This window comes from Phycomyces blakesleeanus (genome assembly GCF_001638985.1).
Source record: "Phycomyces blakesleeanus NRRL 1555(-) unplaced genomic scaffold PHYBLscaffold_22, whole genome shotgun sequence".
NCBI classification, from domain to species: Eukaryota; Fungi; Mucoromycota; class Mucoromycetes; order Mucorales; family Phycomycetaceae; genus Phycomyces; species Phycomyces blakesleeanus.
The window spans coordinates 15,228-37,264 of record NW_017265155.1 but is presented as its reverse complement, the minus strand read 5'-3'; the positions used below and the strand labels follow the sequence as shown (position 1 = coordinate 37,264).

General features: G+C 36.3%; 5 protein-coding genes across 5 annotated transcripts; 3 read left to right on the top strand and 2 right to left on the bottom strand.

The window, feature by feature from the left end:
- Window positions 1-550: 550 nt before the first annotated feature.
- Window positions 551-4,674, top strand: PHYBLDRAFT_172376 (Zn(2)-C6 fungal-specific transcription factor; the record flags this gene model as incomplete). Its single annotated transcript, XM_018436787.1, has 3 exons — window positions 551-640; window positions 736-2,801; window positions 2,973-4,674. 3 exons carry the CDS (start codon window positions 551-553, stop codon window positions 4,672-4,674), a joined length of 3,858 nt encoding a protein of 1,285 aa, XP_018287163.1.
- A 1,692-nt stretch (window positions 4,675-6,366) lies between these two features.
- Window positions 6,367-8,088, bottom strand: PHYBLDRAFT_172375 (transcription factor E2F/dimerization partner; the record flags this gene model as incomplete). The annotated part of the gene is made up of 4 exons (XM_018436786.1): window positions 6,367-6,427; window positions 6,542-6,792; window positions 6,893-6,940; window positions 7,054-8,088. 4 exons carry the CDS (start codon window positions 8,086-8,088, stop codon window positions 6,367-6,369), a joined length of 1,395 nt encoding a protein of 464 aa, XP_018287162.1.
- Window positions 8,089-10,006: 1,918 nt separating this feature from the next.
- On the bottom strand, window positions 10,007-13,749 carry PHYBLDRAFT_39753 (hypothetical protein; the record flags this gene model as incomplete). Its single annotated transcript, XM_018440133.1, has 9 exons — window positions 10,007-10,574; window positions 10,824-11,285; window positions 11,457-11,676; window positions 11,770-11,905; window positions 12,149-12,496; window positions 12,698-12,806; window positions 13,035-13,081; window positions 13,272-13,499; window positions 13,705-13,749. 9 exons carry the CDS (start codon window positions 13,747-13,749, stop codon window positions 10,361-10,363), a joined length of 1,809 nt encoding a protein of 602 aa, XP_018287161.1. The 3' UTR covers window positions 10,007-10,360.
- Window positions 13,750-15,971: 2,222 nt separating this feature from the next.
- PHYBLDRAFT_188355 (hypothetical protein) lies at window positions 15,972-17,503 on the top strand. Its single transcript, XM_018439488.1, has 4 exons — window positions 15,972-16,281; window positions 16,348-16,475; window positions 16,589-16,762; window positions 16,879-17,503. Exons 1-4 carry the CDS (start codon window positions 16,095-16,097, stop codon window positions 17,332-17,334), a joined length of 945 nt encoding a protein of 314 aa, XP_018287160.1. The 5' UTR covers window positions 15,972-16,094; the 3' UTR covers window positions 17,335-17,503.
- Window positions 17,504-17,771: 268 nt separating this feature from the next.
- Window positions 17,772-20,804, top strand: PHYBLDRAFT_172372 (hypothetical protein; the record flags this gene model as incomplete). The annotated part of the gene is made up of 9 exons (XM_018436785.1): window positions 17,772-17,808; window positions 18,005-18,053; window positions 18,490-18,545; window positions 18,829-18,889; window position 19,125; window positions 19,237-19,244; window positions 19,654-19,658; window positions 19,805-20,575; window positions 20,632-20,804. 9 exons carry the CDS (start codon window positions 17,772-17,774, stop codon window positions 20,802-20,804), a joined length of 1,161 nt encoding a protein of 386 aa, XP_018287159.1.
- Window positions 20,805-22,037: the final 1,233 nt, after the last annotated feature.

Genomic DNA, 22,037 nt, shown 5'->3' with positions numbered 1-22,037 from the left:
ACTTTAATTTTTCATTGTCCTTTTGCCTTTACAAAATAAGCAAAAGCAAAAGCAGAAATATATATATTATATATATTATATATTGTATTTAAATAAAGATGAGGCTGGATTAAAAAAAATAAAAAATAAAAAAAAATTAAAATCTACGGATTATTTCTTAACCGAAGAGATAATCGTGCTTTGATTGGCTCAAATTTATGAGTGCCTTTTTATTTTTTATCTCTCTCTCTCACTCACTCACTTACACTCACTTTTATTTTCTCTCTTTCTTCCTTTCTTCTTTTCTTTTTTTCTCCCCTTATCCCTCTCTATCTCTCTTTCTTCTTTAAACCTCTGTTTCTATTTTATTTATTTATTAATTCATTAATTAATTAATTATTTAATTATTTAATTAATTTTTTATTTTTTCAAAACATTTCAAAGAGTTTCGTCATCGCGTTACTTTTCTTCATCTTCCATTTGCTTATTTCACGTTCGTTCCTTTATAACACTTTCTTTCTTTCTTTCTTTCTTTTTTTGCTTTTTCTCTCGATAATTCTCTATCTCTGCTATGGCTTCTGTCTTTACCAGTGATAGCAACGGATCACAGCAGAAACCTCCCGAGCCTTCTCGGCCAAAACGCCCACGCTCAAGTTTAGCGGTCAGTAATTTGACAGGGTTGTTAGGAAAAATAAAAATAAAATAAAAGAATAAGAATAAGAATAAGAATAATAGATGCTGACGCGATGATCACAGTGCATTCGATGTCGGAAAAAGAAGGTCAAGTGCGACTTTGTGCAGCCGACATGCGGTCGATGTTCTATTGCAGGCTTACCATGTAGTTATGCTACTCCTCCTCGGAGAGTAGATGGCCATGCGTTTGATCAACTAGGAAATCATGTAGAAGAGTTGAAAGACCGGATGCACAAGATGCAGAATGAGCTGACGATGATGAAAAACAGCATCCACCCTTGTCCGGGAACTGGCGGTATTCGAGCTCCAGACGACGACATGGGCAGCCCAGGAGGAAGTGGAAGTGGAAGCGGGAGTGGAGGAGGAGGAGGAGGAGGCTCCACATCTCCTTATGGGATGCTATCTCATGGCCAGATAGACTCAAACGCACACAAGGATTCAATGGCCGTCATAGAGCAACAACCTCTTCAGTCTCCATCTCAACCTGTCACCTGGAAACTATCTCTCTCACCTTCCGGTCTACGCATCGACACAAATATCGCTAGTGTAGCCGATCTCTACCGCATCTTGCTCAATGGCATCAGCCAACTCAACATCAATAGCGACTCGACGACCCTTTTTAGCACAGACTCCATCCGTTCAGACGGCACCAAGGCTCGCAACTCCAAAAATAACCAGTCGCGCAAGGGTCCCCATGATACAAACATAGCCATGGATACCACTTCTGATACGTTGTCATCCCAATCTTCTGGAGGATTAGGAGGGTTTGGGTTAGGTGGCGGTAGTGGCGGTGGCGGTGGCGGAAGACTCTGGGAAGTAGATGAAAATGAAGCACGCAAAATCCTTCAGGAACGTAAGCAGTCGGGTGATACACTACCCCAGGAGACTATGGACGAGCTGATGCGAAGCTGCTACCATCGTTGTTTTTTGGCATACCAAATCGTCGACCGAGACACCTTTACACAAACCTACAGTGCCGTCGGACTCGAGCCACTCTTGGCAAACTCTATCAATGCTTGGGTCTCAAAGCACGGATGCATTTATCACAATGCAGGACCCCAGCACGACCCATCTACGATGGGAGAAGCCTACTTTAAGAACGCACGCCAGCTGCTTAAGAAATGTTTTGATATCAGCAGCCCGACCACCATCCACGCCCTTTTGAACCTTTACATGTACCAACTGAGCAGCGAACGATCGAGTCTGGCATATCTCTATATTGGCTTAGCTATACGCATGGCCCAGGACCTCAAGTTTCACAAAAAAGAGCATATGCCGGCGGACCTGAAGCAGCGTGAGACCAATAAGCGCCTCTGGTGGTCTGCATACTGGCTCGATCTGTGCGCTGCACTAGAGTCCAACCGCCCAACCATGGTAGACGACAAGGACTGCGATCTCGAATACCCGACCCGGCTTGACTGCGAAGACGACGAGACCGGACACCGGGTCAATTTCTGCGTCAACTCGATCAAGCTGATGAAGATCCGCAAAGACATCACCAAGCACCTGCCGTCCGAGCAGTCTGGCCAGTCTCTTCTGTCGGCAATCTCACGTCTCGAAAACGCATTGACCCACTGGTTGAATGAATTACCCAGCGATCTGCGTTTAGAACAGGACGACAGTTTCCGAGGAACTGGTTCGTTTAGAGACGAGGCCTGTTTGATTCTCAATATCCAGTACCAGACAACCTGGATCATGCTCCACAAGTTCTTTTTGCCCAAACAGGACCAGACCGCCACCCCGGTCGCGCTCCTGTCGCTCAACATCTGCACCAAGTCAGCCACGTTCATTACCAAGATGCTCGACATCTATGCTGCAAACTTACCCTGGTGCCAGTTCTTCTATGCAATTGACGGTGTTATTGCGAGTGTGACGATCCATCAGGTCAATGCAGTGTCGAGTGAGCATGAGGTGGCTCATCTTGCCCAGCGTAACCTGATCATTACTGCAAACGTGCTCAAGAAGTCGCCGCTGATGTACATGGACAAGGTTAATGAGATCATCGAAAGCATCGAAGGATTTTTGAAGAAGAGCGGATGCCCGACTGAATTGAGTGACCTTCCGCCAATCAATGAAGATTCAATCAATCAACAATCGATTTCATCTGTGTTCCATCCTACCGTTTTTGAGTCCAATCATCAGCATCAGCATCAGCATCATCAACAGCATCATCAACAGCAGCAGCAAACCAACAACAACAACAACAACAACAACAATAGTAATAATAGTAATAATAGTAACACCGCCACCGCCACCGCCACCAACACCGCCACCAACACCAACAACAATATTAATAACAGTAATAATAATAATAATAATGTCAACAACATCGGCACACCTCAAAGCTACACACGATCAGAGCCAGACTCACCTTCTATGAACAGCTATCAGTCTCGATTTGGCAGTGTTGGCCCTCATTCAATGTCATCTCCACGCCCTCAAGTAGCTTCGTCAACACCACTTCCAACCGCAGCCGTAACGCCTACGGTTGGGTCTAATGTTGTTAATAATAGTAATAGTAATAGTAATAATAATAATAATAATAATAATAATACCATGCGACATCCAAATGGATCATCGCAAATGCCTATATTCACTCATGAAACATCCGCACACGCCAGCCCTATCTCCCTTGCACCATCACCTCAAAGACCTTTCCCAGATACTATCAATCAACATACACCACCATCACAACATCATGTTTTACAGCAGCAACAACAACAACAACAACAACATCATCATCATCATGCTCAGCATCATCCTCAACACCATGCTCAACAACATCTTCAACATCAACATCTCCAACATCAACACCATCTTCAACAACACCTTCAACCTCAACACCATGTTCAAAGTCATCCTCATCAACAACATCCTCAACAACAACAACATCATCATCAGCATCATCAACAACAACAACAACAACAATCTATGGGACATAATACTAGTCCAATGCCGGTTAGCAATCATCCTAATATGATGGTAGACCCCAACATGTTATTCAATGACCCTAGTCTGATGAACTTTAATGGAAATGACATGAACCACTTGTTGAATATGGGATTCGATATAAACAACCCGGGAATGGACACGAGTCGAATGGGAACCTCGGCTGGATTTGGACAACAACAGGCAATTTTTGGCTCACTCGATACACCCTTGTTTCACCCAAATAGCCGGGAACAACAAACATCAAATGCAGGAGCGTTCGCTTCGAATGTGAATGTCGGTGTCGGTGTCGGCGTTGGTGTCGGCGTTGGTGGTGGTGGTGTTAGTAGTAGTAGTAGTAGTAGTGGAGGAGGAGTCGGCGTTAATGTTAATGTTGGTGGCGTTAATGTTAACGGTGGAGGACAAAGCTTTTCGACTTCTGCAGATGCTAGTCACTTTTCTTTTGCTAGTCTTGGACCGACTTCTCTGTACGATCAAACTAATCCTTCGCAATCAGGAGTGGTCACAGGGTCTTCTTACCCGGGCACCTTCTTGACAAATGACTCGTTGTTTGGACTCGGATCTCCGGAGTCTCTGTCAAATCAAAGCCAAACACAACCTCCATCTCAACCACAACAAAATCAACAACCACAAACTTCACAAGCACAGGCATCGATGATGAGCCAAAATCCTAATCAGACATCACGCCAACCTCAACAAGCACAAGCATATCCTTCTTCTGTTGTTACTTCTATGGCAGTTGGACCAGCAGCACAACAACAACAACAACAACAACAACAACAGCAGCAGGGTCGCCCTGGATTTGATACTTCGAATCTGTTTGATCAAATTAATATGGATCCTGCGACAATGAACGCATTATTGCAATACAACACACCGACACCTGCCTTCCATGGATTCCAGTATTCAAATACAGTTCAGGGTCCAGCGTATGGTAATGGTGGTAATGGCGGTGGTGGTGGTGGCGGGCCTGATGGTGATATGACGGCTGCCATGTATGCAGCAGCGGCCAGTAGGAAAAGAGCACATCGTGAATGGGATGAATCGGCTTAAAAAAATAAAGAAAGAGAGAGAGAGAAAACTAAGTTATATATATATATATATATATAATGAAGTTTGAAGAAGATGGTGAAGGTGATGATGATGCTGAAAGAGATGATATTTTTTTCTCTCTACTTTACTTTACTTTATATTTTTATTTTTATTATTTTTATTTTTATTATTATTATTTCTACCATGTATTTGCACAGTTTCTTCCTCACTCTTTTGTTTTATTTTTTATTTTATTTTTTACTTAATATATATATATATATATATATTAATCTATACTTCCTCTACCTTTTCTTTTCCTTTAGTTCTCTAGTTCTCTTCCTCTATTTCTATCTTTCTTTTCTTTCTCATAGATAAATCATACCTATATACGTGCATATATAACATAAATACAAACAGAAAGAAGTGTACCAAATCAACTCAACTCAAACCTACTTACAGTATCTCTCTTTTTGATCTTCTTATACACAAGTACAGATATCAATAACTTTATGTGAATTGCCAATCAATCAATCGAAAGAAAATATTATGTATTTAAGATTTAATATGCACTATCTGATATTAAAAGAGGTGTCACAATTAACAAATAAATAAGTATAAAAGAGAGTGAAAGAAAACCTGGCCAAAGAATTTAGAAATCCAAAATACATAAATGCTTGTTGATACAGATAATTTTAATGTTTGCTTATTTGTTTTAGACTTTTTTTTTTAGACTGTTTGATTGGTTGGTTGAAGCTGAAGAACAATATAGAAACACGCTTTCTCTGTGTGTTTTGTTTTATTTTGTTACTTTGGGTTTTGTAGATAGGTGAAAGGGGGAGTTTTTTCTTTAAGATATAATATATGAAATGATATATATATAAAAAAAAAATCAATTTACATATTTGATTTACATGAAAATAAATAAATAAATAAATAAATAAATAAATATTTTTTTTTTAAAAAAACAAAAAAAGGTAAAATAAAATAGAATGTAGATTTGTGCGTGATTTTTTTTTGTGAAGATGTGTGTGTGTGTGTGTGTGTGTGTACATGATTTTGTGTGTGAAGAGGTGCTGTTGCCATTTATAAAAAAAAATAAGTTAAAATATGAAGAATAATTTAAACGAAAGGGAGGTAAGAGTTTTTTGATTTGTTTTGTTGGGTTGGGTTGGGTTGATTACTGTTGTGTTGTTTTGTTTTGTTTTGGTTTGTGTTGTGATGGTGATGAATAAGAGGTACTGAAAATGAAGGTGTGCTAAATGAAGGTAAATTGTACTGGTTGAATGAATGAGTGAATGAGCGAGCGAGAAATGACTGGATAAAGGTTACTGGCAGGGAAAACTTGGGTGAACGAACGGAATAAATGAAGGGTGTTGAACGAATGTGTCATAATAAATTAATATAAAAGTACTGGTACTGGTACTTATAGTGGTTGGTAATATAGCATTGGTTACTGGTAGCTGGTACTTGCGTGCTGGTATTTTCGTTTTGTTTGTTTGTTTGTTTGTTTTTTTTTTTGTTTTTTGTTGATGAATTTTTTTAATGGATTTCATAAGGCTGAGACATATTTAACAGGCATGGTATCGGATAGAATGGCATTCTGATAGTCTGATGAGACAATATTAAGGTCAAGTTGTCTCGTTTTATGCGTGTTAGCTGTAGCAATACTATTGTCGACATCAGTAGCATGGCTAGGAGCAGTATTTGATTGATTCATGAAGATGGGCAAGGAAAGGCAGTCGGGCAATTGGGAAGAGCAAACATTTGAGAGAGACTGTTATATGTATATATAAAAAAAAAAGTAAGTCAGTAAGTAAGTAAGTAAATGAAAGTAATGGTCTATTTTGTATATAACAAAAAAGAAAAGAAAGAAGGAAGGAAAGGGCACCTTGCCTGCGCGAGTTTTTCTCGTGCAGCCTCGACAGATGCAGTCAATTCGATATGACAGCGTTCTTCTTCTTCAATTTCTCGCAACAGATCAGCTTCTCTTTTAGCGGTCTCGGAATGTGTATTGGTGCAGCCAGGAATACCAAGCCATTTGATTTCTTTTTTATCTTTTTCAATAATGTTTATCGCCGTCAGTACATTGAGAGCATCATACACACGACGACGAATGTTCTTTTGATCACAGCCAGGTTGCTATAGTGATCATAATCATAATCATAATAAAAGAAGTATAGGTTTTTGTATTAATTACCTAGAAAATCAATAACAGCTCGATCGATCAACAACTACTCACATTGTCTTGGGGAGAGTTTCTGATATCTGTAGCAAGCTCATCTGCGATCTACAAATTTATTTTATTTTATTTTTTGAATATTTCCATTTCTATATGCATTTCCATATATATATATATATATATATATATTTATATACTGGACTTGCTCTTTATAAACTAACCTCATTGTAGGTTGTTGTTCCTCGCTTGGCAACCTTGTCGCAAACCTGCTTACTAAAGTGTCGTAGCCCTTTGTTAAGGCGTCGGTGATCTTCCGAGACGTCAAGCGCGATATGGTTATCGTCATCATCATCATTATGGTTGTTTTCTGTTTTATTCTTTTTGGATTTGTAACGACGTTGTTTTTTGGTGTTTTGTGTAAAATGTAAATGATCTGCAGCAACAGGGGGAGTACCGGACGTGCCGAAAATGCTAGAATTAATATTATTACTGTTCATGTTCATGTTCATGTTCGTGTTGTTCAGGGTTAGTTGACGGGGTCTACCACGTTTGAGCAGAATATTAGAAGACGATCTGTTTGGGGCGATTTTGGTGGCAGGCATTTGGTTCCGGGCATCGGACAAGTAACCAGATCGATTCTTTTTTCGCTTTGGTTCAGGCAACTCGGGAACTGGGTTAAGAAGTGAGGTGACTGATACTATGCCACGGACAGAATCATCAACAACGACAACATTATCAGAAGCAGAAGATGATGGTGGTGAAGGCGACCAGTGGTGCTGCTTATTGTGATCCAAATCAAAGTCTTGATCTTGTTGGGGCGAAGGAAAGGTTGAGATCGATTCAGCGGCTGGTGAAGGTGAGGGAGAAGAAGAAGAAAGAGGAGGAGAGGATGATGAAGACGAGGATGAGGATGAGGATGAAGACGAGAATGATGTTGATAGAGAAGGCGATTGACCTCCATATGGTGAGTTGTTGTTTGTTGAGGTGGTTGTGGACGACGAGATAGAGCTAAGAAGGATGAGGGGAGGAAGGTGGTTGTTAGTGTCTTGCTGTGGCTTGTTGCAAAGCAATGATTGCAGTTGAAGCAAATCGTGGGATCTCCAGTGTTGAGTGTGGTTGTAGTGGTGGTAGTCTTTGTAGTTTGTGTGGTGATTATAGTGTTGGTTTAGGTTGTCGGACTGGTGACGCGTGTAAGGCAAGGTAGGGGGAGACAGACGGTTTGGAAGAGGATGTAGAGAAGGGTATGTTGGCTCCATTGGGAAAGGACTGAAGATAATGAAGTCAAGAGAAAAAGAAAGCAAAAAAAAGGGGGGAGAGCTAAAGGGTAAAGAGCGGGGAAAGAGGTGAAAAATATGAGTTAAAAGAGTAGTTGTGGTAGTAGATGGGTTGTAGCTTTGTTGGAAGATAAAGATGAATAAGAATAAGAATAAGAGTATGAGTATGAGGGATGAAGTGAAAGGAGCAAATGAGGGATTTGAGATTGGAAAGAAGGAAAGAGAATGAGCAAAAGCCTCGGACTGCACGGGAAGAGTATATAGATGAAAAAGATAAACAAGACGCGGGTGTCACATCTAGACTTTATTTTTTATTTATTATTTATATTTAACTGTCCTGCTTTGCTTTCAATACACCCAACAAAAACACAACAACTAGATTTTGGACAAAAAAAAATTCAACTCTAATATTATCATTTTCTTTTAGTCTCTCTATTGTGGGCTACACCATAATATTTTTAGCTTTATATTTTATATATAATTATTCACATATATAGCAATAATACCAAGTTGCGATTATGATGGTTAGCAACAGTATCAGTATTGTGATTATTGTTCGCACAAAGCGGAAGACTAATCCGGGATTTCCTTTTTGCTATAGAGTACAGTTACAAAATACATCTTTTTTTTTTTGGTTTTTTTTTTAGAGAGAGAGAGAGAGAAAAAAAATAAAAATACAAAACTTGCGAATAAACTTACTATTATTATTAAATATCATTTTTTTAGCATAAAAAATCCAAGAAAATAAATGAATAGATAAGTAAATAAGAAATGGTTTATCTTTATTAGCTTGGAATTATATATTATTATTATTATTATAATAATAAAAATAATAAAAATAATAATAATAATAATTATCTATTGTGTATGTATGTAGTGTAGGTATTTCTCACACAATGCGTATGCTCCATGTCAATATTCACATGTCTCTCTCAATCCATGCGCTTCGTGCGTTTAATTTCCAATAGTGTATAATAATAAGCTAACGATAAAGATTTATTTAAGCTTTTTTTTTTTCAATATAATTTTATTTTTATTTTTATTTTTGGTACACATTGTGATTATTTAACAGACATAGAGACACACAAGTGTCAGTTAGTTAGTTAGTCAGTCAGTCAAATAAATAAATAAATAAAAATAATAAAGGGGAATAATAAAAAGTAAGAGTGTAGAGTATGTGCCGATCAATAGCGTTTCATAAAGAACTCTTTTGCCTAATTCTGCAAACCCGATCATTGAAGTGTCAGTGCACCGACAGACAGACAGACAGACAGACAGACAGACAAAAAAAAAGACGTAAAACGCAAAATGCAAAACGCAAAACGCAAAAACAAAAAACAAAAAACAAAAAATGAAACTTTTTGTATGTATAAAAGTATTTAGGTAAATAGATACATAAATAAACGCAAAAAAATAATAATAAGTAAAGGCAAGGAAGGTAAGGTAAGGTAAGGTAAAGAAGAAAAGCAAAAAAAAAAAGAAAGAATTGTTATTTTTATGATAATTTTATAGTTCAAAAGAATAACATTTGATACTACTACTTTTTTCAATAGACCTCTTTCTTATATGTGATGTACATAACGCATGATAAATTGATATACCAATTAGTTAGTCTATAAAAATTATGGGAATGTAAGAGTAATAGTATATGGATGAGAGTGTGAGAATGTGAGAGTGTGAGATATACAAGATATATATATATATATATATATAAGATATAAAGATAAAGTGCTTGTGCTTGTGCTTGTGCTTGTGCTTGTGATTATGTGTGCTTGTGATTATGCTTGTGCTTGTACCTGTGTTTGTGCTTGTGTTCGTGCTTATATGTGTAGGTGTTTGTTTATGTATAGATTTGTACGTGTACATGGACGTGTAAGTGTAAGTGTATATGGACGTGTCTGTAGATATATATTTTTATATATATTTATATATGTAATATGTATATTTGTATATTTGTATTTATATATAAGGATGTATGTGTGTGTGTGAATGTGAATGTGAATGTGAATGGAAATGGAAATGGAAATTCGAGTGTAAATGTAAATGTAGTGGTTGATAGTGGTAGTGGGAGATATAGATATATAAATGTAGATTTAGATGTAGAGATGGCTTATGTACACATAACTACCTATATCTACATGATAAAGAAGAAGCGATTTCTAACGAATTAATTAATTATATGTAATTATATAGATATATAGTGATATAGTGATATAGATAAAATAAAGTAAAGATAATGAATGGCTATTTTGTTTCAATAACGACTGTTGGATCCTCCTGTTAGTTTAGCGATTGCAAAGACACCCAAGATCACTACACCCAGAAAAGTGATGGCAGCCGGAAGCAGCATTTCTTGCGGGATAACAAAATTGGGTTCTCTGAGGGTGCGGCCGGTGCGTTCCATATCGGAACCACTGCTATCCTCATCACTGTCGGACGATTCGTCCTGTCTTGATACTCTTGTTGGTCTGCGCTTTTTTGATTTGCTATTATTAATAATCTGTCTCGGCTTGGCCTTTTTTGGCTTCGATTTGAGTTGTCTTTGTGTTGATTCCGGGGCCGGGTCTGACCCCGGGGCCACCGTACTTTTGTTGTTTGCACTGCTGATACTCATCGTGCTCATGTTCATATTAGGGTCCGAAAGGGTCGACAGTGTTGGCTGGCTAACCGGTGTTGGAGCTGGGATATCTAAGCCTGCAACTACAGAGGCCGAAGACACTGCTGTGGTTCCTGCAATAGAACTCTCGTCGTGGTTATGGTTCGGGTGTTGTTCAGCCAGACTATCATGCACAAACAGTCGTACTCGGTCATGGCCCATCTTGCGCGCCAACTGGACAGCATCCGTTAGATCATTATCGCATGTCATCAACACCTGGTCTTCCTCGTCATCGAGATAGGCTATGCTCAGCCAGTCATTATCAACATCAACATCAACATTATCATTATCATTAGGGTTTGGATTTGGATTCATTGTCGTAGCCGAATCTCTGGGGCCGCCAACATCAACGTATGATTGTGACAGCGACAAATGTTCTGCAATAATCTTTTGCCGCACCATCTCCCTAAAACTACTGAACTGTGACGGATCGCACCGGAATCGATGCGCACGGCTACCGTATGTAAATTTAAAACTAAATGTCTCGCTACTGTTGCCATTGATCATCGGGTTGGACGAGCTACTGGACTGGATATCCTGGATATCCTGGTTGTCATCCACCACCGATGCGCTGTCTGCAGGACTGATTTCAGAGTATCCGCGGCCAAGCCCAAGACTGGTGAATGTCTGGGTATGGCCGGGTAATTGCATTGGGTTCATCATCGTCATCGAATCTGGAGAAGGCGATTGGAACATGTGTGAATTGGCTGCCTGGGACAACGAGTCTGAGATTGCGGACTCGGTATCCGGGTGATCTCCAGTGGCAATGCTCTGCCAGAATTTGCTATTGTCACCGACATTTCCTTCAATGCTATTGATTTGTTCCAAGATAGCATAGGTCAGCCGAAGAACGTCCACAATGCCTACAATGTTCTTGTCATAATCCAGCACTGGAAGGTTAAGGTAGTGTCCATCTAAAACCAACAGAAGCAGAAAATGTTTTTTTTTAAAAAAAATTATTGTCATTAATAATAATCTAAATTGAACCCTTTCTTTGTTTCAATTACCATGCATCTTCTTTAGTCCTTCAAGGATACTAGTAGAAGGGTAGGCTGTGTCTGGATGTGGTGTCATAACCCGCACAACACTACATGCATCTGGTGCAAGACCGGCTGCAATGACTCGCAGAACAATGTCTTTGGACTACAAACCAATCATTATTTAATTATCTATCATATGCATGCATAGTGGTTTTCACTTGAAGAAACAAACAAAACCGGTATCTTTTTCTCGACATCTAAATTTTCCCACCTTTCCCTTACCTCCCCTTAACTCCCTCTTTCCTTACCCACTCACCCACCCCTTACTAATTTATATATATATATATATATATTTGGCTTCTCCTCCTCCCTTGTAGCTCCTAGTTTCCTCTTTTAGCAAACTTACTGTAAAAATACCCGCTAATCCTCCGTGATCCATCACAAGCACTGCGGTCGTGTGGTGTTCTTTCATCAGCCTGGCCACTTCTCTGACCTGGGCTTTGACGGGTACCTGGACTGGTCCGGCGTGGTCTAGGACGGTTGTGAGGTCAGGGCAGGCCATTTTCTCTCGTAAGGTTTCCATGTACTGGACAAACTGGGCCGGACTATGAGCCCATTCACGTTCTACGCCTTCGAGTGCATCGTAAAGTTTTCTTGAAGATCCAAACGCCCGCTCCATCTTGTTTAGTGCTTCGTACAGACATTTTGTGATATCCAATAAACCGAAAATATCGCCTTCTTCGTTACAGACCGGCTATGAAATTATAGTCATTTTGTGTGTGTGTGTGTGTGTGTGTGTGTGAAAGAGAGAGAGAGAGAGAGAGAGAGAGAGAAATAATATATATATATAAAAATATAAAAATTATAATAAGTCAGCTTATCAACTACCGAAAAAAAAAGAAAGAAAAAAAATCGAATGATTCCCCTTTGATTGGAACCGGTTGTTTTGTTTTACCAAGTGACGAAATCCACGCGACACCATTAGATTTAGGGCATCCTGTGCAGAAGTGTCTGCGGTGACGCACATTGGACCATTTGTCATTATGTCTGCTACGGTAGTTGATCTGTGGGTAATTTGGTATTAATAAACCATCTATTTACAGTTACAATAATCGCAAATATGTGTGTATATAAGCTAAATTTTTCTCAGCCGATGAGACCACTTGTATGTAAAGAACCAAAAAAAAAAATCATCCAATGATATATATATATATATGTATATATATTGTATAAAGGCATTCATAATATATTCACAGTTCCATATTGCCTATTTCTTTAATTATTATAATTACCTCGTGTCCAGATTATCAGCCACTACACGATATGCTAGGTCTTTGGCCTAAATGAATTCCAATAAGGATGAAAATGAGCTGGTTAGTGTTTGAATACCAAGAGATTGTTTCTATTGATTGGTGTGTTATGTCTATATCCCTCTATATAGTACTCCTCATTTCTTTATATACAATTCCTGCAATTCAATCTGTCTAGTGCTAGTGATTATTATCTTTTTGGTAAAGAAAGAAACCTACTGTAAAAATGCCACTGAGATGCTCATCATCGTCTACTACTAAGACACAGTCACTTCTCTTTGCTGCCATCAGCTGAGCAGCTTCGATGACCAGGATGTTCTCCCGTACTGTGAGGGCCTGGGCAGGTCTCAATGCAGACACTGTGCCGGCTATTTTCTTTGTCTGACGAATACGCGTTGAATTGCCTCGTTTCCTTGACAATTCTTGCTCAATTTTCTTTCGAATAGCCTATAAATAATGAACCGTTATTTATTAAATTCACAATTTGAAACAAAAATAAAATAAAAATAAAGAGTGATTTTCTTTTTGGAGATTCTAAAGCATAAGGCATAAAAGAACAACCCCCACACGCACCCCTCTTCCTATTCCTATTCCTATCTCTCCTTCCTTTGTGTGTGTGTCTGTATCTTTATCCTCAGGGCTTATGACGCACCTCATCTTTTTTCGTCTGTCGTTGTCGACTGGTTACTGGTATCATCTCTTCGTGAGTAGGTAATAGGTTGCTGCTTTGGGTTGGTGTGGGTCTTACGGATCTCTTTGGCTGAGAAATTGTAGACATTGTTAGTTTCAAAAAAAACAAGAAATGAAAGATAGAGAAGAAGAAGAAGAATAAAATTTGAAATTGTGTGTATTTGTGGGTTATAATTTGAGATTACACACAAAGATTCGATGAGAAATAGTATTCTATTCTTGGAAATAATGTTTTGTTCCCCGATGCTTATAAACATATGTGTGTGTGTGTATAAAACCTTACTTTTTTTTTGAAAAATGTATATTTCCTTGTCTAACCAAAAGTGAAGATAAAGAAGTTCGTTAAAGAAGAAGAAGAAGAAGAAGAAGCAAGGGAATAGGAGCAAAAGAAGAAAAAGAAAAAGATAAACGAAATAAAAAATAAAATAAAAATAAGGGCAAAGCAATTGTATCCAAGCACTTGGTCACAAGGCTCTTGCTGGATTCTTTTTTCTCTTTCTCTCTCTCTAATTTTAAAGTGCTTCAAAAAAAACTATCACCACTATCACTACAACCACCACCCAATTCAGTTCAATTCAGTTCAATTCAGTTCAATTCAGTTCAATTTAATTCATTTTGATCAAATTTAATCCAATTGAATACAATTCAATTGAATTCAATCTATTTCAAAGCCTTAATTTTATATATATATATATATTAAAAAAGAAACAATAAAGTTACTATAGTGATAAATAAATAAGCCCATACTTTATTTTTTTAAGGCTTTAATGGCTTGGCTTGATATCTTTGGATAAAATGATAATAGATAAATAATGAGGCCAACAAACTTAATCAAAAGCCAGGGATATAAGTAAATGAGCACAAAACATAACAAATACAAATACAAATTCAAATTCAAATTCAAATTACCCCTCTCCTTCCCCCTTACTTTTTATCTTTACCTTTACTTGCGATTGCCGATCCAATACAAAGATGTCTAGTTAAAGGAGAAGAAAAGAATCATAATATAAACATAAATATAAATGTAAGTCAAAAAGGCGTGTGGACAGTAATCGCTGATATAAAGCATAAAAGAATAAAGTACAATACAATACAATAACACACAATAAATAGATAGACAATAGACGTACCACCACGTGCCTGTGCTTCAAAAAAAAATCAAGCTCTGTTTTGTCTCTCTTTTTTTTTTGTACTCTAGACATTTGTCTTACCTTGAAGCTAAAAAAAGAAATACAATGAAAAAAAACCAAAAGATTATATCTACATTATCAGTATCAGTATCAGTACCATTACCATTATTATTTGTTGTTCAAGTAAGGTCAAATTTATAAAACAGTATCTTTGGTTTAATTAAAAGCAGTAACATTAGCAGTAGCAGTAGCAATATCATTTTTATATAAAAATGATAGTAGTAATTCAAATCTCAACCCTTGGATATAGTGGTAGCGCCAAGGCAAAGCCAAGGGACTCACCCAAAAAAGAAAAGAAAAAGAAAAAGAAAAAGAAAGAAAGGGTTGGTTGAGAATGCGCAGAAAATTGATAGTTATCTAGGCTAGACAGACTGCTTTTTATTTTCTTTTTCAAAATATATATATATATAAAGTATGTATATTTAGTAGTGATTAGCACTAGAATTTGAAATACATCAAATTTAACAACTTGGCAAATTTGTCAATAAAGTCTGTTATAGTAATAGCTACTTATCATTAGGAGTCTTTCTAATTGATAAATAAGAACATAATTTATTATCTATTATCTATTATATCTTTTTATTCTTCTTCTATTGAACCAGACCCTGCATAAGTATCTTACACTTGCACATGGGCATAAAACATTATAGACCAAGCTATTGCTATTGTTATTGTTATTAATATTATATTACATAATGAATTCTATCAAGAGTATTATCCTCACATACACAAGATTACTCTGTTTGTGAGGTTTAGGCTATTGATTTTGACTATTCTTTATTGTCCTATTCTCCATTGATTTTCATATAAAATATATATATATATACATATTTGAAAGCCAGGCTTGGTCTTTTTAGAACTGGTGGTTGTTCCAAATATCAATTGTGTTCGGGTCAACCCCATTTTGTAATCCTTGTACAGTGCATCCAACAAGTAATACCACAGGCCAATCAAAATTGATTTCATATTTTTTGGACGATTACAGGAAAATAAAATAATATAATATAATATATAACCTTCAAGGTATTTGTGAGATGCAAGAAAAAATAAAATTATAGATTCATTCATTCATTCATTCATTCATTCATTCATTCAATAATTCAACTTCATTCATCCATCAATCAATCTACATTTGTCTCTTCTTTCCTGCATTCTTTTATCGATGGGCACAATTAATTCAAAGAGCACCAATTCGAGATCTATTCAAAGACAGACACAACTAGCAAATGACACCGTAGACTACGGTTCACTCATCCCTCAGGGACTCTACGGCATCATCACCCAAGACTACGATGCCAATGTTGTGACCAAGCTTATGAGACTAGGAAAGCTTGCTCCTTTTTACAAAGGTAAGAAGAATAAGTAATAGTAATGCTAATATTAATATCTAGATACATACATACATACACCTGTAGGACTTGTTGATCCTCCTGTATTTCCTTTAGGGCAAGATCAAGAATCCCTGGAGCAGAACTTATGCTTGGACAAATCAAAGTTTAAATTGTTATATACCAAAACAGCAGAATGTCCTATCTGTCTTCTTGCAAGTCAAATACACTAAACACCTATCAAAGAAGATCATTTTCTTTTTCTTTTTTGTTAGTAGAAGCGAATGAATTTTATATTAACGTGAGAAAAAAAATTAAAAATTCTTAGTGGTATCCAGCATGTATCAATTATTCAAGGTGCTGTCATCAGCCCATCTGCACCGAGTGCTTCCTGCAGCTCAGGCGCCCTCTTGATACCCTTTCTCCTGTCTATTGCCCATTCTGCGTCCGATCCGATTTTGGAGTGATTCACACACCACCCGAATGGAGTCAATATCATATCGTAAAGGCAGAATTTATTATTATTATTTATATTTTATGTTCTTAATGCACATTATTTCATATATGTATATATATATATATATATGTGTGTGTGTGTGTGTGTGTGTGTATGTTTAGGCATTTAATGACAGACACCCTGGATTTGGTCCAAGAACTGAAAAGTGGACTAAAGAAAAAAGAGTCGTTCTGAATCTCGATGACCCAGACGTTGTGCTTGTGGATCAGGTACGACCTCATTGGCAAGAAGAAATGGCCGACAAGCTGTCCAAAAGACGCCGCCATTCAAGCGTTCTGTCCGGATCAGGAAGCACTCGTCGTGTCGTTGTTCGTCCTCGGAACCGAACAATGACAGCAGTATCTCAACGACTACAGACCTATTCAGCCGGTTATATTGAAGATCTTGACCTTCATGGAGATGCTCAGGTTAATAATACCAATATCAGAAGCAATGGCAATGTAAACGGTAACAGCAACGGCAATAATAATGGAAATGGCAGGGTAGACAACTATCGTCAGCTGGATCTCGAGGATCTCCTCATTCTAGAAACCATTCGACGTACCCATTCTAATTAAGACTTAAGAATTCATGGATAGTAGGGATATCCAAATGTTTGTTTTCATTTTTGTTTTGTTTTGCTTACTACTATTACTCTTTGCTCTTTACTATCATTTACTATCATTTACTATCATTTACTATATCATACTATTCACACAAACTCTATATAAATCATATATTGGATCCAAGGTATCGTGGGCATTATAACAACTTTCTATAGATTTGGCTTACCAATGTTTTGGGACAGGTTAAGACGGAGTGTTTAGTAGTCTCTGTAGGTATTTTTGTTTTGCTTTGCTTTGTTTTGTTTTGTTATCATAACTATTGATGCTCCAAAAAATAAACCAGTACATGCCTTTCAAAACTAACAATCTATAGAGTTGTATTACATTTCTTTTGAAACTACTATAATTACATTTGGTTTATTTTCTATATAAAACAAGAATCGTTCTTGATGACCAAGCAAAGAAAGATACCTTATAAGTTTAAATGTAAGTTTGGATACTTTATTTTTTTTTATTTTCTTAGGTTAGAACAGTAACCATGGGATCATGATAACAATCTTGCTTTTAGAATTTATGGCCAGGCTAGAGAATTGTGTAAAATGGAGTCATGTTGTTGCCTTTTTTTTTAAAAAAATAAAATAAAATAAAATAAATTATATATATATATATATATTTGCATTAGCTTTTATCATTTTTGTGTTCCAAGCACACGCCCCATTTTTAACTAGCAGGTATTGGAATGAAGAAAGGAAAGAAAAGAAAACAAACCAAACCAAAACAAATAAATGAGTACCAAGTAGAAAGACATCAAAGTACATATTTTCGTGGGTATAGGAACCTCATTGAGCTTATTAAGCAAATCAAAAATGCGAAAAAAAAATAATTCAAGACCCCAAGAATTAATAATTGTTCTGTACAACATTTATATTAAACCCAAAAAAAAACACATACATACATACATGCAAAAGGTCAATTTTAATAATAAAAATATATATTTCTTTCATTTTTTTTTATATCACAAATACTTGTACTTGTACCAAGATATTAGTATTATTGACATGTTCTTTATATATCTTAATATTCACTAGTAATAATAACTGTGCTTATTATGATAAACCATTAGAGCCATGAAAAATAAAAGCGCATATTTTTTCTTTATTTACAAAGGTTCTTTGTGGAAACACCAATCTCTATTGTAGCAAGGGCGTCAAACAAACAAGAAAGTATGTGCGACATACTTGTTACCTTTTATCAAATAAAATATACGTAAAAAAACCCTCCCTTTCTCCCCAACAATAACAGTGTAGAACAATGTTTATCAGTGTTGAGCACCTTTTATTTATTTTGGATCGTAATTTTAGACCTTCACAGTATTCAACACAGACTAGTTCAAAATTGACATTTTTTTTTTGGTAATTTTGGATTCTTCATTGAGGGGGAGAAAGACAGCTTGGAAACCTTTATATATGTATACATTAAATGAAATTTACCTTTTTATTATTGCAGTAATTCACATCATTAAAGTGTTCAAGGTCCCATTGGATCTAACTATCCGAGATCTACAGCAGTAAAAACCTATCAAAAGCTATAGATCATATATTTCTTTATTATATATACTACAGCAATGACCATTGAAGGCATGCTCAATAACCAATCGAAGCATTTCATATAAAGAAAATATTATGAATACATTTGTTTATTTATTTGTTGTTGTTCCCACAAGACAACCTAGGGTACTTTCTTGAACCTCGGGTTTGGCTTCTCTTATTATTATTGTTATTCTATATATATATACTTTAAAGGGTGTGTTTGTGTGTCTGTGTGCTCATTATTCAAATTTTGTAGTCAAACCAACAATCGAATATTGAATCTTTCTTTTATAAATATATATATATATATATATATTAATGAAAGAAAGAAAGGTACAATTGTCTTTCTTTTCAATATTGATTCAAACGAACCAAGTATAAGAGCTTGGAGTATTATTATTATTCTGTATGTTTGGTAAGCTTAAAGATGACCTTGCAGAAACTGGTGTGTTTCTTCTTATCAAAAAGTTGTGTCAAACTTTGTTTGCTTTTTGTTTTTGTTTTTGTTTTGTTTATTGGTAAATTGACATTTGGTTTAGGGCATAGCAACCAGGCTTGTATCCCACATATACTTTAGCTTTCTTTATTTCCCTTTAAAGCAGTGTCATTCTTAAAAGAGTTCTTTAGTCTGTTGGTTTCTTTCTTTCTTTTAGAATATACCAAGTTAGTGTGCAAAAATAATAATAATAATAATAATAATAATAATAATAATAATAATAATAATAATAATAATAATAATAAGAAAAGGTCAAATCAATTTACACAAGAAAACAAACTTTCTACTATTCGAAAGCTTGTGTTTCCAGATTCACCTCCTTTCCCTCCTCTTACTCTTACTCCTCTTTTTCCTAAAACAGGAAAGAAAGACTGAAGCATATCTGTTGTACATCTAGGTTTTCTTAATATATACACCTATTACATGACAAACACAGTCCGCTTTTCGGGCGACACGGTTACCCACTTTGAGGACATCACGCCCTCTTCAAAACCCACAGGATATATCGAGTCAAAGATCGGTGATTTTCAAAACCATATACCAAAAGTCCATAAGGTCTTCAAATACTGTCCCTTTTTAATCCGTGTAGAACTGACCACCAGGGGTATCCTGTTTGATTTCGACAACCTTCTGGACAACTGTCCAGTAATGACACACCTGGTCCTTGACACAGATAGTGTCATACTCAGCCAAAATTCTGCCATAATCTACTCTTCTCACGGTCTCCTGTCTCTTAGTATTTGTAGCGCAAAAGTCAATCCATTCTTGTTCAATTACGTGTCACAGCGCTGTCAAAAGCTATCTTATTTGACCTTGCGTGATCTTCGGATACAAAGCGTACCGCTCCATTCGACTGAGATGATCTATATCGATCTATCGCATAGTAATCTTCAATTGCTAAATATGTGTTCTATCGATACCATAAAACCCCCGGCCAAACCACCCACCAATGAAGGCAAAGGAAGACAAGGACTAATTCCTCGACTGGCATTGTTGGCAGTCACTATAATAAACCCTAACAACAAATTTGCACTTGAACATCAGCAGCAACTCAACAATGATGTTTTAGAAGCCCAACCGACAATTGCAGACACAACCACCCTTTGGTTTCACAAGTATCATTCAAAAATAAAGGGGGTTAAATCAACACCATGGGAACAACTGGAAGGTGAGAGTAGACTTGTGAATAAATGAATAACAAAACCAAAAAGAAAAAGAAAAAAGAAAATGCTAAAGACCAAAGGCTAATTGGATATGATTTAATTTATGATAAAGAATCGACTGATACAAAATTTCGTGAATGGAAGAAATCATCTCTGTTCACAAAGACAACGAGTCTTCAATACTATGTTGAATTACGCTGTGAATCAACGAGAAAACTTGTTCTAGGATACTAGATTTTTTTATGTATATATATTTGTGTGTATTTGGTTTTTGTTCAGAAGAAGAAAGAACAAAAGAACAAAAATAGTCTGTGATGTTCAAGTCAAAAAGAATAGAGAGCTTAATAAAATATCGTAACATGTCAAATAGGGGTACTCAACCAGAATCTTTGAAGACATTTTAAATTAAGACTAAAATATTGCTGAGTGGGACTTTAATTCTTATACCGCCAAATAACAATTGGTGTACTCAGCTATGAAGCCATATTATTGGTTCATTGGTAAATTTAATTTTCTTCAAAGATTCTGGCCGAGTACCCCTAATTAAATGAGCAACTTGACCAAAAATAAATAAATAAAGAGTGGGCATGCTATTTCTCAACGAATCGACCAAAGGAAAGCAAAGAAACCTATACTCTTCTTTAACAAATAAATATATTTTATAATCAGTTATTTTTTATAATAAAGCATATATTACATATTGATTCTTATGAACGTACGCAACAAAACAAAAATACAATATACATAAAGCAAGCCAATTTGCTTTTACTGTTGTCTTCCTTCTTTTAATAAATGTCTAACAAGAATATTTTTAAGATAAACTTTCCTGTCATTAAAAGACTATAATTTCAAAATTACTCTAAGCTTTCCATCTTTTATAATTTAATATACTGCTTTCACCGAATACAGCTATAAAATAACAAATGCCTTATTACTAAAGTAAAATATTGTAGTCAGCATGAGCCGTTGTGCTCTATTAACTATGTTCAACTATCTACAGCGTCTGTTTATCACATATATTCACAAATAATGGCTCTGAATTTTATGTCTGGTATACATGGTGCTGCACTACTGGTTAAACGAGTTTTTAAAAGCAAAATTCCCCAAAAAAAAACCAAAAGCTATAAAACATCATTCTTATTCGCTACTAAACAAAAAAAAACATTCATTTTTATTTTTCAATATGCTTTTTTTCAGAGCTTCCTCAAGAAGTAATTCTTAACATCTCCGAATGCTTTTCCACAAAAGACAGAGCCTTGTGCTCCCTTGTGTGCAAGACCTGGAAGGCATCTTTTCAAGAATCCATGCATTACGACTTGACCCTTAATTTAGGCAGCTACACAGACAGGTTGTGCAAAAAATGAATCGATCTGGGGTACACTAAACGATACGCTGGAAATCTCATAAAATCAATACATGTGATAAACTGTAAATGTATGTCAGTCAAACAATCGGGTGCTATACAAA

Bases quoted from the DNA above. Each gene is read 5' to 3' on its own strand.
- PHYBLDRAFT_188355 (XM_018439488.1), top strand. From the start codon at position 16,095: ATGGGCACAATTAATTCAAAGAGCACCAATTCGAGATCTATTCAAAGA. The intron at 16,282-16,347 runs GTAAGAAGAATA...ATACACCTGTAG, and splicing joins GCTTGCTCCTTTTTACAAAG to GACTTGTTGATCCTCCTGTA. The intron at 16,476-16,588 runs GCAAGTCAAATA...AAAAATTCTTAG, and splicing joins AATGTCCTATCTGTCTTCTT to TGGTATCCAGCATGTATCAA.